This window comes from Trichosurus vulpecula, chromosome 6 (genome assembly GCF_011100635.1).
Source record: "Trichosurus vulpecula isolate mTriVul1 chromosome 6, mTriVul1.pri, whole genome shotgun sequence".
NCBI classification, from domain to species: domain Eukaryota; kingdom Metazoa; phylum Chordata; class Mammalia; order Diprotodontia; family Phalangeridae; genus Trichosurus; species Trichosurus vulpecula.
In genome coordinates this window covers 245,002,966-245,015,914 of record NC_050578.1, presented here as the reverse complement: position 1 = coordinate 245,015,914, position 12,949 = coordinate 245,002,966, and the positions used below count along the sequence as shown (strand labels likewise).

The window sequence follows — 12,949 nt, the reverse complement described above, 5'->3', positions numbered from 1 at the left end:
TATTAGATGCCCTGGTGTTAAGAAACGCTAGATCGGAAGTTAGATCATTTGGGTTCGAATCTTGTGTGACTCTGGGAAAGTCTCTTCTCTGTGTCTCAGCTTCCTCATGGGAAAAATGAGGGGGCTGGACTGGATGACCTCTGAAGCATTGGTCCTTCACCTTGCCTGGGTCTGGACTCCCTGTGGGCAGTCCTGCATAGCCTTTGGACATAACACAGTGAATTAAAGAGGAAACCAAAGGTAAATGAAAACAAAAGATATGTTTTTGTTTTCCCATATAAGTTCACAGAGCCTACTCTAGGGTCTCTCCTAGCTCTAAATATAAGAGTCTAAATCCCCTTCCAGCTTGAAGGTTCTCTGACACTTGAAATTAAATTCCTATGACTAATAGAAGTGCATGGGAAATTCTCCTTTCAAAGCTTGACACTAGCTTGTTGAATGCCTAGGTATGCCCAAACAAATGCCAAATGCTTTCTTTTTCCACTCCCAACTCCCAGAATCGTCCTTTCCCAATCATATTCACATATCATTATGAGATAGCAACTATCTCATTGACTTTGAAACTTTGATAGCTAATGGAGCCAGTCATGCTCAGATCATCTCAGGCATGGACAAGGTTCAGCTCATTGAAAAGCGGATTTGGCAGCACCTAGGTGATAAAATGGATAGAGCACTGGCCCTTGAGTCAGGAGGACTTGAGTTTAACTCCAGCCTCAGACACTCACTAGCTGCATGACCCTGGGCAACCCTGATTGCCTCGAAAAAAGTGGATTTTGCAGAGAAGGAAATCTAAGGTGAGAGCATAACCAGACCAGTGGCCCAAGATCACACTAGAAAATTAAGCTGGAAACAGATCATGCCAGAAAATCAGAACCAGAAACTGATGAGAAACATGCTCTCTTTCCTAATTTAAAGGACATTATCATAAACTAATTATTCTCAGTAATCCTTACCCTACAGTAAATGCCAAGCACTAAGTAAGGAGTTGACATTATTATGGGAAAAGAATATTCTAGAGACCCACTCAATAGATAAAAGAGGGCATCTTGGCTTCCCCAAAATGATGATGATGGTGAAAATCAGGACTGTCCAAAATGCAGCCTGTGGGCCGCAGAGCGATTCATGCGGCCTCCTTACAAGCATAGAAATTTACATAAATCCTTTAGTAAACGAAGCCGAGCTACCTCAGAGCTCTCACTAAAACGGCAAATCAAAATATATTGTCTATTATTTCAATAAAAACCTAAGGTTGGACAGCCCTAGTGAAAATGATAGGAGCTCACACTGAAGAAAAGTGACACAGATTCTCTTAGGGACCTCTGAGGGCATCTAGTCCAACCCATTCATTTTAGGGAAACTGAGGTTTAGGGAGGTGAAGTCCTGATCCCTCCAGTTATAGGTGCCCTCTTCCTCTTGAAATTATGGAAGCTGGTACATATTTTGTACTATATCAAGGCCACAAGGGGGCACCATAGTGCATACAGCTCCATGCATAGAGCCAGGAAGACATGACTTCAAATCCAGCTTCAGGCAGTTACTAGCTGTGTGACCCTGGGCAAGTCACTTAACCTCTGTTTGCCTCAGTTTCCACAACTGCAAAATGGGGATAATGATAATAGTATCTATCTCTCCAGGGTTGTTGTAAGGATCAAATGAGACAATATGTGTAAACTGCTTTGCATGGTGCCTGGCACATGGTAGGTGCTTAATAAATGCTTATTTCTTTCCCCTTCCCTTCCACCAGTGGTGTGGGCAGTAGGATTTAAAACCAGCTCACTAATTACTCCAAGTTCTGTGTTCTTCTCATTGCCTCTTTTTTTGTCTTCCAAACCAACGAGGGGCATCATGGTTTAGTGGACAGAGAGTCAGTCTTGGAGCCAGGAAGACCTGGGTTCAAGTCCTCCCTCAAACCCACACTGGACGTGTGACCTTAGGCATTTAGTAGCTTCTCAGGTGACATGTTGGACTTGAAGCAGAAAGAATCCCATTCAAAGAAAGCCTCACTGTCCTTTTTAGAAGCTGTGTCCCTGGGATGAAGTGTGGCTTTGTGAAAAGAAGCCTGGATGTGGAGTCAGAGAACCTGGGTTTGAATCCCAGCTCAGTACTCACTGGGGGACCCTGCTGGGCAAGTCATTTAATCTCACTGAGCCTCAGTTTACTAACATGTAAAATTATGGGGTAGGATTCGATGATCTCCTATTCTAAATCCATGAGCCTATGACAAATAGGTACAAAAATATATCTGAAATACCCATGTCATAGGATTCCTGAGGGGAAACCTCTGTATTAAACATGAAATACAATTTTTTCTTATCAAAAGGAAGTCTCTTCAATACTAAGGACTCAAACCCAGGTCTCTCTAGAGCTAAATCTAGAGTTCTGGTTAGGTCCAGTATCTGTTGAATTTTGCATTTAATGAGCTAGCCTGACCATTTTTCTCTTGAAATTTGAAGACCTAAATATTGTCTTTACTAAATTATCTCCCCAACCATGCTTCATTTCACTATGTGGATACTTCCTTTCTGGCCTCCCCAAGACTGCTTCACCCCTTTCCAGTTCTAGAACCATGAACCATAATCAGTTAAACTCTGACGTTGTTCCTGGATGGGGTGTGTCAATCTACTTACCTCTAGCCCCACTCACCATCCTATTAAGTTTCTGGACCAAAGTGCTCCTCCCTGGCCATGATTCCTCTATATGTTTTATTTTCCCCATGTAAGTTTTTTTGATGGGAAGGACTTTCTTTGTTTTTGTATTGGTATTCTCAGAACTTAAGTAAGGACTCAATAAATGCTTTTCCTTCCTTCCTTCTTTCTTTTTCTCTTTTTCTTTGTCTTTCTTCCTTCTTCCTTCCTTCCTACCTTCCTCCTTTCTTTCTTTTCTTTCTCTTTCTTCATTCCTCCTTTCTTTTTCTCTTTCTTTCTTTCCTTTTCTTTCTTTTCCTTCCTTCCTTTTTCTCATTCTTTTCTTTCTTTCCTTTCTTTCTTTTTATCTTTCTTTTTCTTTCTTCCTTCCTTCCTCCCTTTCTTCCTTCCTTCTTTCCTCCCTTTCTTCCTTCCTTCCTTCCTCCCTTCCTTCCTTTCTTCCTTCCTCCCTTCCTTCCTCTCTTTCTTCCTTCCTTCCTCTCTTTCATCCTCCCTCTCTCTCTCTCTCTCTCTCTCTCTCTCTCTCTCTCTCTCTTTCTCTCTCTCTCTCTCTCCCTCTCTCTCTGTCTCTCTCTCTGTGTCTCTCTCTCTCTCTCTTTCTTCTCCAGAAATCATCTGCCCTGAAAAAACACAGTATTTCATCTTCAGAAGGACCACAAGCATTCAGACATTCTCAGCTAGCATTATGGCTCCTAATTAGATCCAAAAACCAACAAAAAAACCTGGGCCTGTCTGTCATTCACCCTGACCCCTGCCCCTGCCTGATATTGTATCCCAGCTGAGGTGCTTTTGGGGACCAGACCTATAACTTCATCCCAGGGCAGAAATTGCATACTCTCATGCAGATCAGCAACTTGACCCTGACAACCCCAAACTGACATACAGCTCATATCTTTCTCTTGAGGAAACAAAGTCCACTAAGCCAGGGAAGGTCATGGCACTTTTCGCTGATTGAAAAGAGGCAGTGTGCATAGTGGGTAGAGGGCTGGAGCAGGAGGTAGGAAGACTTGGGTTCAAATCTTACTTCAGATACTTCTTGGCTGTGTAACCGTGGACAAGTCACTGCACTGATCTGAGCCTCTGACTCCTACATTATAAAATGCAGATAATAATATCACCCACTTCACAGGATTGTGGTTAGGATCCATAGACTGTGCACTCTTAGAGAGCAGGGCTCGTTTTTGCCTTTCTGTGGATCCCCAGCACTCAGTACAGTTTCTGGTGCATAGTAGGCTCTTAATGAATTTGTTGACTGATTCTTAATGAGCTTAATAATAAACTTAATAAACTCAATGAGTTTAGTGACTACATAAAGCATTTTGCAAGCCTTAAAGGATTATGGAAATGGGAGCTAATATCCCAAGACAAAATGATATATTTGGCATATTTTGGGGAGTGCAAGGTCAGGCTAGGGGAGGATTTATGAATCCACAAATTTCATCAGGATCCTTTCTGAAGGCCAGCACCTCGGTGGATAAACCAGAGGAATAGAATTACTACATAGTGTGCTTAGATTTCAGCATAGCAGAGAGATTGGAGATTTAGAGCAGGAAGGGATGTAGGAAGTCACCTAATCCAACTCTGTCATTTTATAGAGAAGTACACTTCAATGACTTGTCCAAGCTAATGCAGGTAATAAATATCAGAAGTGGGATTTGAACCCAGATCCCCTGACTCCAGGGTCAGGGCTCCTTCCACTGTATCATGATACCCCCAAAGTCTTTCCTGTGATACTTGTTTGATAAGATAGAGAAATATGAACCATACGATGTTAAAATTAGGTGGATTTTGGACCTGGTTGAATGACTGGACACAAAGAGAAGTAATGCATAGGTGTCAGCTTGGAAGGTGGCTCTAGTGTGGCGCCTCAAGGCTCTGCCTCTGGGCTACTGCTGTTCAGTCTGCTTCTCAGTGGCTTGGATGAAGGCGTAGATAGCATGCTTGTCAAATTTTCAGATGACATAATACTTAGAGGAACAGTAAAAACTCTGGATGATGGAGTTATTATCCAAAAGGGTGTTGACAGGCTAGAGGATTGGGTGGAATCTAAAAGACAGAATTCAATAGGATAAATGTAAAGACTTGGATCTGGATACAAAAAATCAACTCCACAAGTATGATAGAGGGGAGGTATGGAAAGACACAATTCATTCTGAAAAAGATCTGGGGGTCTCAGTGAACTGCAAGTGGTATGATGTGGCAGCTAAAAAAGCTAATGTGATCTTGGGCTGCATTAATGGAGGTATAGTTTCCAGGAATAGAGAGATGAGAGTCTCACGTACTCTGCCCTTGTCAGGTATCTGGAGTCCTGAGTTCAGGTTTAAGAAGAACATTGATAAGCTGGAGGAGGGTGACCAGGATAGGTCCATGATATGTGAGGACTAGTAGATGGAATCGGGCATGTTTAACCTGGAGAAAAGAAGGCTGAGGGGATACATTTACATTTACAGCTACATTTAAATGTCTGAAGGGTGCAGCAGGGAGAGATCATCCTTGCTCCATTATGCCCCAGAGGACAGAACCAGAAACAATGGGTGGAGGCTGCAATGGTGCCCATTTAGTCTTGATGTCAGTAAAGACTTCCTGATGATGAAAACGTCCCTGAAAGTAAGAGGCTGCCTCAAGGGGTGCTGGGTCTGCCCCGCTCTGGAAGTCCTTGAGCAGAGGCAGATGACCACTTGTCACAGTCACCATGTGATCCTGGAGATTCCTTTCACAGGTGGGTCGGACTAGATGAAGCCTCCAGTTCTCAAATTCTGCAACTCTATGATCTTTCCACGTGTGAAGGAAAGAAGGGAGCCGGTTTAGCTGAATCATAAAATGCATAACAGTGAGTGAGTCATATGAAAAAACCTGTTGGAGCCAGACTGTGAAAGACCTTAAATGCCGTAAGAGATGAGGTCTTACCAGAGAGGCAATAAGCAGCCGCTAACACCTCATATGAGCCAAGGATCAGAATTCTATGAAGGAGACATCCGTGAACAAACATCCATTCTCTCCATCTAGGATTTTTCAGATCTTCTTTGGATAAGAGCAGAGAAGCAGAGGGAGATATTGAGATGGGAGAAGAGGGCTCTGGGAAGGAGTCAGGCTCTGGCTAGTGGGTCACACAGCCAAAAATAGGACAGTGGAAAAGGAAGCTGCTAAAAGCAATGGTGTCTTGTAGCCCGGTGGTGGCGGGGCCTCTGGAACCTCCTAGCTGGTCCTTCTCCCCACTCCAATCCATCCACCGCACTGTTGCCAAGGTGATTTTCTTAAAGCACAGATCTGACAATGGCACCTCCCTCGCTCAACAAATTCTGTTGTTCAGTCATGTCCAAATCTCCATGCCTCTATTTGGAATTTTCTTGGCAAAGATATTGGAGTGGTTTTATCATTTCCTTCTCCAGCTCATTTTGCAGATGAGGAAACTGAGGCAAACAGAGTGAAGTGACTTGCCCAGAGTCACACAACTAGTAAGTGTCTGAGGCTGGATTTGAACTCAGGTCTTTCTGACTCTGGACCTAGCACTCTATCTACTGCACCACTTTGCTGCCCCAGAGTGGCTCCCTATGAGCCCTAGGATCAGATATATAAAACTCTTCTGCCTGGCACTTAAAGCTCTTTACGACCTGGCACCTTCCAATGTTTCAAGTTCTCCCATATCACTTTCCTCCTCACACATGGTGATTCTGCCAGACCGACCAACTTCTTATTCCCCAGAGATGATTTTATCTCCTGTGTCTGTGCCTTTATACTGGCTCTCCCCATCATCTGGGACACCCCCGCCTCCTCACCTCTGCCTCTTGGACTCTCTGCCTTCCTTCAAGACTCAGCTGGATGCAGGAGACCTTCCCCATCCCCCTCCAGATGCTAGCACCCTTTCCTCAAAGGTTACTTTCCATACACTCTGTATATATCTTGCATGATAGACATTCTATTTTCCCATTAGAGTTTAAGCTTCCTGAAGGCAGGGTCTGATTTTGTGTTTTGCCTTTCTTCCCCTTCCTGCCCCTTAGTTTAGCCCTAAAAAATGCTTGTTTATTGATTGGATTGATGCTTCTGTACAGAGTGTGTGTGTGTGTGTGTGTGTGTGTGTGTGTGTGTGTGTGTGTCTTGGGAGCTCATGCCTAGACCAGGCACGGCTCACATTTCTCCCACCTCTGTCCCAGTGACTCTCATTCTGGAGACGCCTCCATCCCTGTGGCTATCCTCCTCCTCCCATTAGTAATTTCCTAACAGGAACCTCCATTGGAAGATGTGCCTGGGTCAGCCGTGGCTTATTTCTCTGCCCACTGTGTTCCTTGTTCTCCAGACTCGTCCACCTTGTTCCCTACTCAGGCACCTTCCTCCCACAACCTGCCTCGCCAACTCCCCCATTAGTATCTAAGCTTCTTGAAGCTGAGGACTGTGACTTTGCCTTTCTTTGTAACCACAGCGCTCAGTGTAATGCCTGGCACACAGTCAGTGATTAATACATGTTTGTTGACTGACTGAGTAGTAGGGGTGTGTATCTGTTCAGTGAAAACACGTGTATCTGTGGCAGCAAATGTCAGGATGGTAGTGGTATGTACGTGGCATGTGTATCTACGTAAGAACAGTGTGCATTTCTGCTGTGCCGATGTGGCAGTAGTAGACATTTATTTAGTGAGGAGGGGCACCTTTCCTGCCCTCCCCCAGTGGGAGGATGCATCTCTTTGGGAAACAATCAGTCAACATTTATTAAGTGCCTACTATATGACGGGCACCATGCCAGGAGCCAGGGATCCAGACACAAAACGGAAAAGGCCCCTACCCTTTAGGGACATCTATACCATTGGAATAGACACCATGTGTGTAGATGGGATCCCAGGATTATAGATTCAGGGATGGAAAGGACCTGAGAAGCCAGCTAGCCTGACCTCCTCATTTTCACAGATGAAGAAATTGAAGCCCAAGGAGTTCATGTGACTTACCCAGGGTCACTAAGTATCTGAGGCAGCATTTGAACCCAGATCTTAATGTCTCTAAGTCCAGTCCCCTATCCACCGTACTATATATAAAAACCATTACAATTAATTTGAGATTGTGGTAGGGATGCATGTGAGTACAGATGCCTTTATGGGGTGGGGGTGGGGGTGGGGGTGTCTGTAATACTCATATGCACCTGAGAAAGCAGCATCGTGCAGTGGAAAGTGTTGGCCAAGAGACCACTTCAGACCCTCGTTAACCATGAGACCCTGATTGGCTCACGGGTAAAACGGAGGTGATGATACTTGTCCCGCTTCCCTGATAGGGCGGCTATGATGAAAATCCTTCAGAAACCTCAATGAGCTTTGGGGGCTCTCAGGGCCGGACAGGGGTGGGATGGGGATGCTCGTGCATCTATCCTGGGGAAGAGGGATGGCAGCAGGGTGGGGTGACGTCCAGCCCTGGCCCCCCGGCTCCCTTCTCACCATTTCTCTTCCTTCCTTCCTCCTTTGTCACTTTCTGCTGCTGCACTGTGGCCGGCGCTGTCACGGTCTGGGGCGAGGGCCTCCCGGGACTGGGCTTCCCTGATTCGTTGCTAAGGACCGAACCGTTCTCACTGGGCGACCTGCTGGAGGTAACCATGGCAACAAGGGAGGGGTAAGTTTCTGCCGGAGCCAACCATCCCAAGGTTAGAGGCTCGCCCCCCTCCACCAGCCAAAGCGGCATGCACTTACACCCTGACCTCACCCAAGAGAACACTTGGGCTTGAGTACACACACACACACACACACACACACACACACACACACACTCACACACACACGCACTCCAGAGCCCAGACCAGTGTTTTCACAAACACTCAGCTCTGAAAGGCTGTCCAGGGGACTCAGCTGTGGGTCCAATTTTTCTTTAATTACCTTGTTGTGGCTATGGAAACGGTAAATAAGGCAGACTTCATTCTCAGCCACCTTTTCAAACCCCAAGCTTTGGCGGCTGCCACAAAGGCCAGTCAGCTCACAGCCTCTTCCTTGCTGTGCCATATTCCTCATGTTGGGGGTGGGGGAGAAGTTGATTTGGGGGGGGTATTGTTTGCTTCTATTCCATCCCAGACCCCTCATCCCACCCTCCCAGCTCCCCAGCATAAGACCACAAATTTAGAAATAGAAAGGAACCGTAGTGGATGGAGCGTGGGACTTTGAATCATTATGACAGGGATTTGAATTCTGCCTCAGACACTAACTAACTGCACGTGATGTGACCCTAGGCAATTCACCTAAAGTTTAGGTGGTGCAGCTTTTTGACTGAGTTCAAGTTTTACAGAACAAATCCTTTTATTAAGGGGATTAAGTTTGGATTCAGTCAACTTGACTGAACTTGAGGACTTAGAGGGCCTTGAGGCCCCAGGTTCCTCACCCGTGCCCTAAACTCAACCAGTCTCAGTTTCATCATCTGTAAGATGGGAATAATGCTACTAGCATCTACCTCCCCAGGGTTGTCTTGAAGATCCAATGAGATAACATATGTAGAGGGCATTACAAGCCTTAAAGCAATATCTAAATGATTATCATTAGCCACCTAGGTGGCATAGCAGATGTAAATATGTCTGGGCCTGCAGTCAGGGAGACCTGAGTTCAAAGCCAGCCTCAGACCTTACTAGCTGGGTGATCCTGGACAGGTCACTTAAACCTCAGTTTGCCTTAATCCGCTGGAGATGGAAACGGCAAACCGCTCCAGCATCCTTGCCAAGAAGCCCACGGACGACACGGCGCACAGGGTCACAGAGAGTCGTACGTGACTGAACTGACCAAACAATGCAACCCCTTGATTTTAGAGATGAAGATGGAGAGGTCCATGGGGGTTCAAGAGATTCAGGATCATAGGGACCTCAGAGGCCTCCTGGTCTAATCAGTCTTATCTTATAGACATGAAAGCAGATAATGGATATGTATGTAATGTATACATGTATGTGTGTATAGAAATATAAATACGCACATATAAAACATATAAGTACATACATATAAATACATATATAAACACATACATATGCATGCATATACACACATAAAACATACAGACACATACATATACATCCACAGTGCATCTAAGTCTATAACTCATACATAGATATTTTAATACATAAACATAAATTACATACATAAAACATACAAACACATACATGTACATGCACATGTGTATATAAGGATATAACACATACATGTATATATTTTAACACACAACACAGAAACATATATACATGCATGTGCATATGTGTATGTAAACACACATAAAACACATACGTATGTACATGTGTGTACACAAGTATTTGTGTGTATATACACACATTATATATACACATGCACATTACATACATACGTGTGTGTGTGTGTGTGTGTGTGTGTGTGTGTGTGTGTGTGTGTATAAACACACACACACAGATTTCCCTGGTTTAAGGGAGATCCTGGTGAGGACAGTCCCTCTAACAACGCAGGTTGGTCTCTGCTCTGACATTTACAGTATGAAAGAGTTTCCTGGACACTGAGGGGTTAATGACTTGCTCAGGCTCCAAAGGGGAAACTGAGCTCCAAGATAGACTCTCTCTCTCCCCATTATGCTGCCTCTCCCCTGGTACACAGCAGACGTTTAATAAATGCTTGCCGGACTGGGCATGGTGGTGCTCATGCTGGTGGATCGTGCGAGCTTGGGAGTTCTGAGCTGTAGCGGGATACGCCAGTCAGGTGTCCACACTAAGTCTGGCGGGGTTCAGACTATCTAAGGAGGCAAGAACTGGGCCAGGTTGGAAACAGAGTAGATCAGCGATGGAATCAAGCCATCAAGGAGTGGTCCCTGTGGTCCCAGCCTGGGTGAGATAGGGAGACCTGGTCTTAAAGCAAACAAATAAATGTTTGTCTGTTGATTGACTGAGAGTGAATCGTGGAAGGAACTTAAGAAAGAATTCATTCCAGTCCCCTCATTTTAAGGATAAAGAACGTCTCCAGCCTTCCTCTAAGAGTTCCCTCTGTGCCATGCTGCTGTTGCTGGCTCGTCTGCCATCACATACTTTGAAGCTACAGGAATGGGTGGCCTTTCCATATCTTCCTTCACTCCCTCTCTACTGCCTTTGGTCCTTCCATATTGAGAAGCATGGTTCATGGTTCACTAGCAGCCTGTGCTCATTTCTCTTTTTAGCCCCAGACTAAGCTCTGATCTCCTATGGCTCCATGGGAAGATCTTCATCTCGGAGCCCTCTCTGAGGTTAGCCATCACTTGGTACCTGGGTCAGCTTTCCCCAGGAGTGGGTGGAACAAGAGTGGAAGCTGGCCTACCGGGCCTTGTTCCACCCACACGAAAATAGTTTCTTTCCTTTGATAGGAGCCAGGGAGGCAGAGATGCCCAGATGACATGAAATTTGTCTCCTTTCTACTGTCTGTTGTCCTAATTCTGAAGAGAATGGTGTCACCAAGGCCTACAATGGGAACAGATGGATGGTTTAGGGAACAGCAAGCAGACCAGTTTATATGGAATAGAAATGGCGTCAAGGAAGGTGGTTATAAAAGGAGACTGGGAAGGGAGGAGGGAATCAGATTGTGGAGGGTATTTTAAATGCTATGCTGAGGATCTGACATTTTATCCTAGAGGCAAAAGAGAATTTTTACATGGGGAGAGAAGAAGGTGATACGGTCACTCCTATCAATTGGGCAGCTGCCTGGGGCCTTAATGGACGGACTGGAGGGGGCAGAGATTAGAAGAACCAAAATGGGAAGCAACTGCAATGGATATAAAATACCCATGGTGCCAACCACCCAGGGCTGCTGTGAATGGCAAATTTGATATAAATGTCAATTGTTAAAACCATTGACAAAATAACCCCTGAAGAGTGATTCCCTCACACGCGGACTTGTGCAGATATATCTTTCTTCTGTTCATTCAGCAAAGATATTATCACATGCTACCTGGAGAGCACCATGCTAGGCACAATTATCAACAGAGCAAGAAAAAGTATTCTCGTGTTTTCATTAACATTCTCACCTGCTCTAAGTACTAGGGGCACATAAAGGGGATCTTATTTACTCTAGTCCAGCAAAAGCTGAAAGGAAAGTAAGCATATATATACATACATACGTACATATAGGTGTCTAAACACACATATGCACATATACACATGCACATATAAACACACATACACATATATACACACATACATAAAGACGTATGTACACATGTGTGTATGTATACATATATCCTTACATACTTTGTATGTTATTTATAGATTACATTATTTTATATATGTGTGTATGTTTCTACATATATATATGTATAGATATATGTGTATATATCTGTATATGTGTGTGTATATATATATAGATACATATATATATACACATACATACACATATCTGTTATATATATATAAAGGTATAATATGCCTGACATTTGTAAAGTGGTTGATGCTTTTCAAGGTACTCTTAGGTACATTGCTATAGAGAACCCCAAATAATTGTTTCTAAAAACAATTTATACAGTATTTATATATAAATATTGCATATATACATAGCATTTATATAGTACCTTAAGGTTTGCAAAGGGCTTTACAAATATCATCTCATTTGATTCTCATAACAATCCTGTGAGGTGGCTGCTAATGTTACTCCCATTTTACAAGTGGGGAAACTGAGGCTGGTAGAAGTTAAGGGATTCACCCAGGGTCAAACAGCTAGTAAGTGTCTAAGGCTGGATTTGAACTCAGGTCTCCAAGTACAGCAATCTTACCCACTATAGTACCCAGCTGATTCTATGCCCTGGGGAAGGTATGAGCCAACAAGTTTCACCAGAGAATCTGGCTCTGTTTTTATACCGATCCTTTGATTAGTTACAGGCTATATCTACAGGGAACTGTTGATTGAAACACTTGGGTATTTCAATTTGAGATATTTTTGGAATCCATCTGCATGATAGAAGAAAATCCACTGGGGAGGGAGGTGCAAGAAAGTCATGACCTCTAAATAGGTAGGTCATTAACCCCTCAGTGATCTGGGCAACTCTCTGAGACTGGGTGATGAAGAGAAGGAGTTTTTCATCTAGGAGTTTCCTGGAAATCACAAGACTAGGCTCCATCCCTGTCCTATCCTTACTGTGGAAATCAAGCTCACCCCCTTGGTTATGAAGAAATTAAACACCCTAGAAAACTCGCCCATGCTGTTAAATGGTAAGGACTGAATTAAAGTTAACGACCATAGCAATCTCTTTTCAAACTGCTTTTCTAGTGGAATATGCCAGGTCTATCCATCACTTTCCACCGCCAGCCAATCAAATAGCAAGCATTGGTCCGGAGAGCTCAATGAGGAATGTGCCATCTCCTCATCCTCATTGGTCTTTCA

The 12,949-nt window shown here is 44.2% G+C and overlaps 1 protein-coding gene across 1 annotated transcript in view; it reads right to left on the bottom strand.

Annotated features, from left to right (window-relative positions):
• KIAA1549L (KIAA1549 like) overlaps positions 1-12,949 on the bottom strand; it is a 144,722-nt gene that overhangs the window by 77,413 nt on the left and 54,360 nt on the right. The window contains exon 13 of the mRNA XM_036765125.1: positions 8,060-8,202. Coding sequence (XP_036621020.1) covers positions 8,060-8,202 — 143 coding nt within the window. The remainder of the gene's footprint in view (positions 1-8,059; positions 8,203-12,949) is intronic.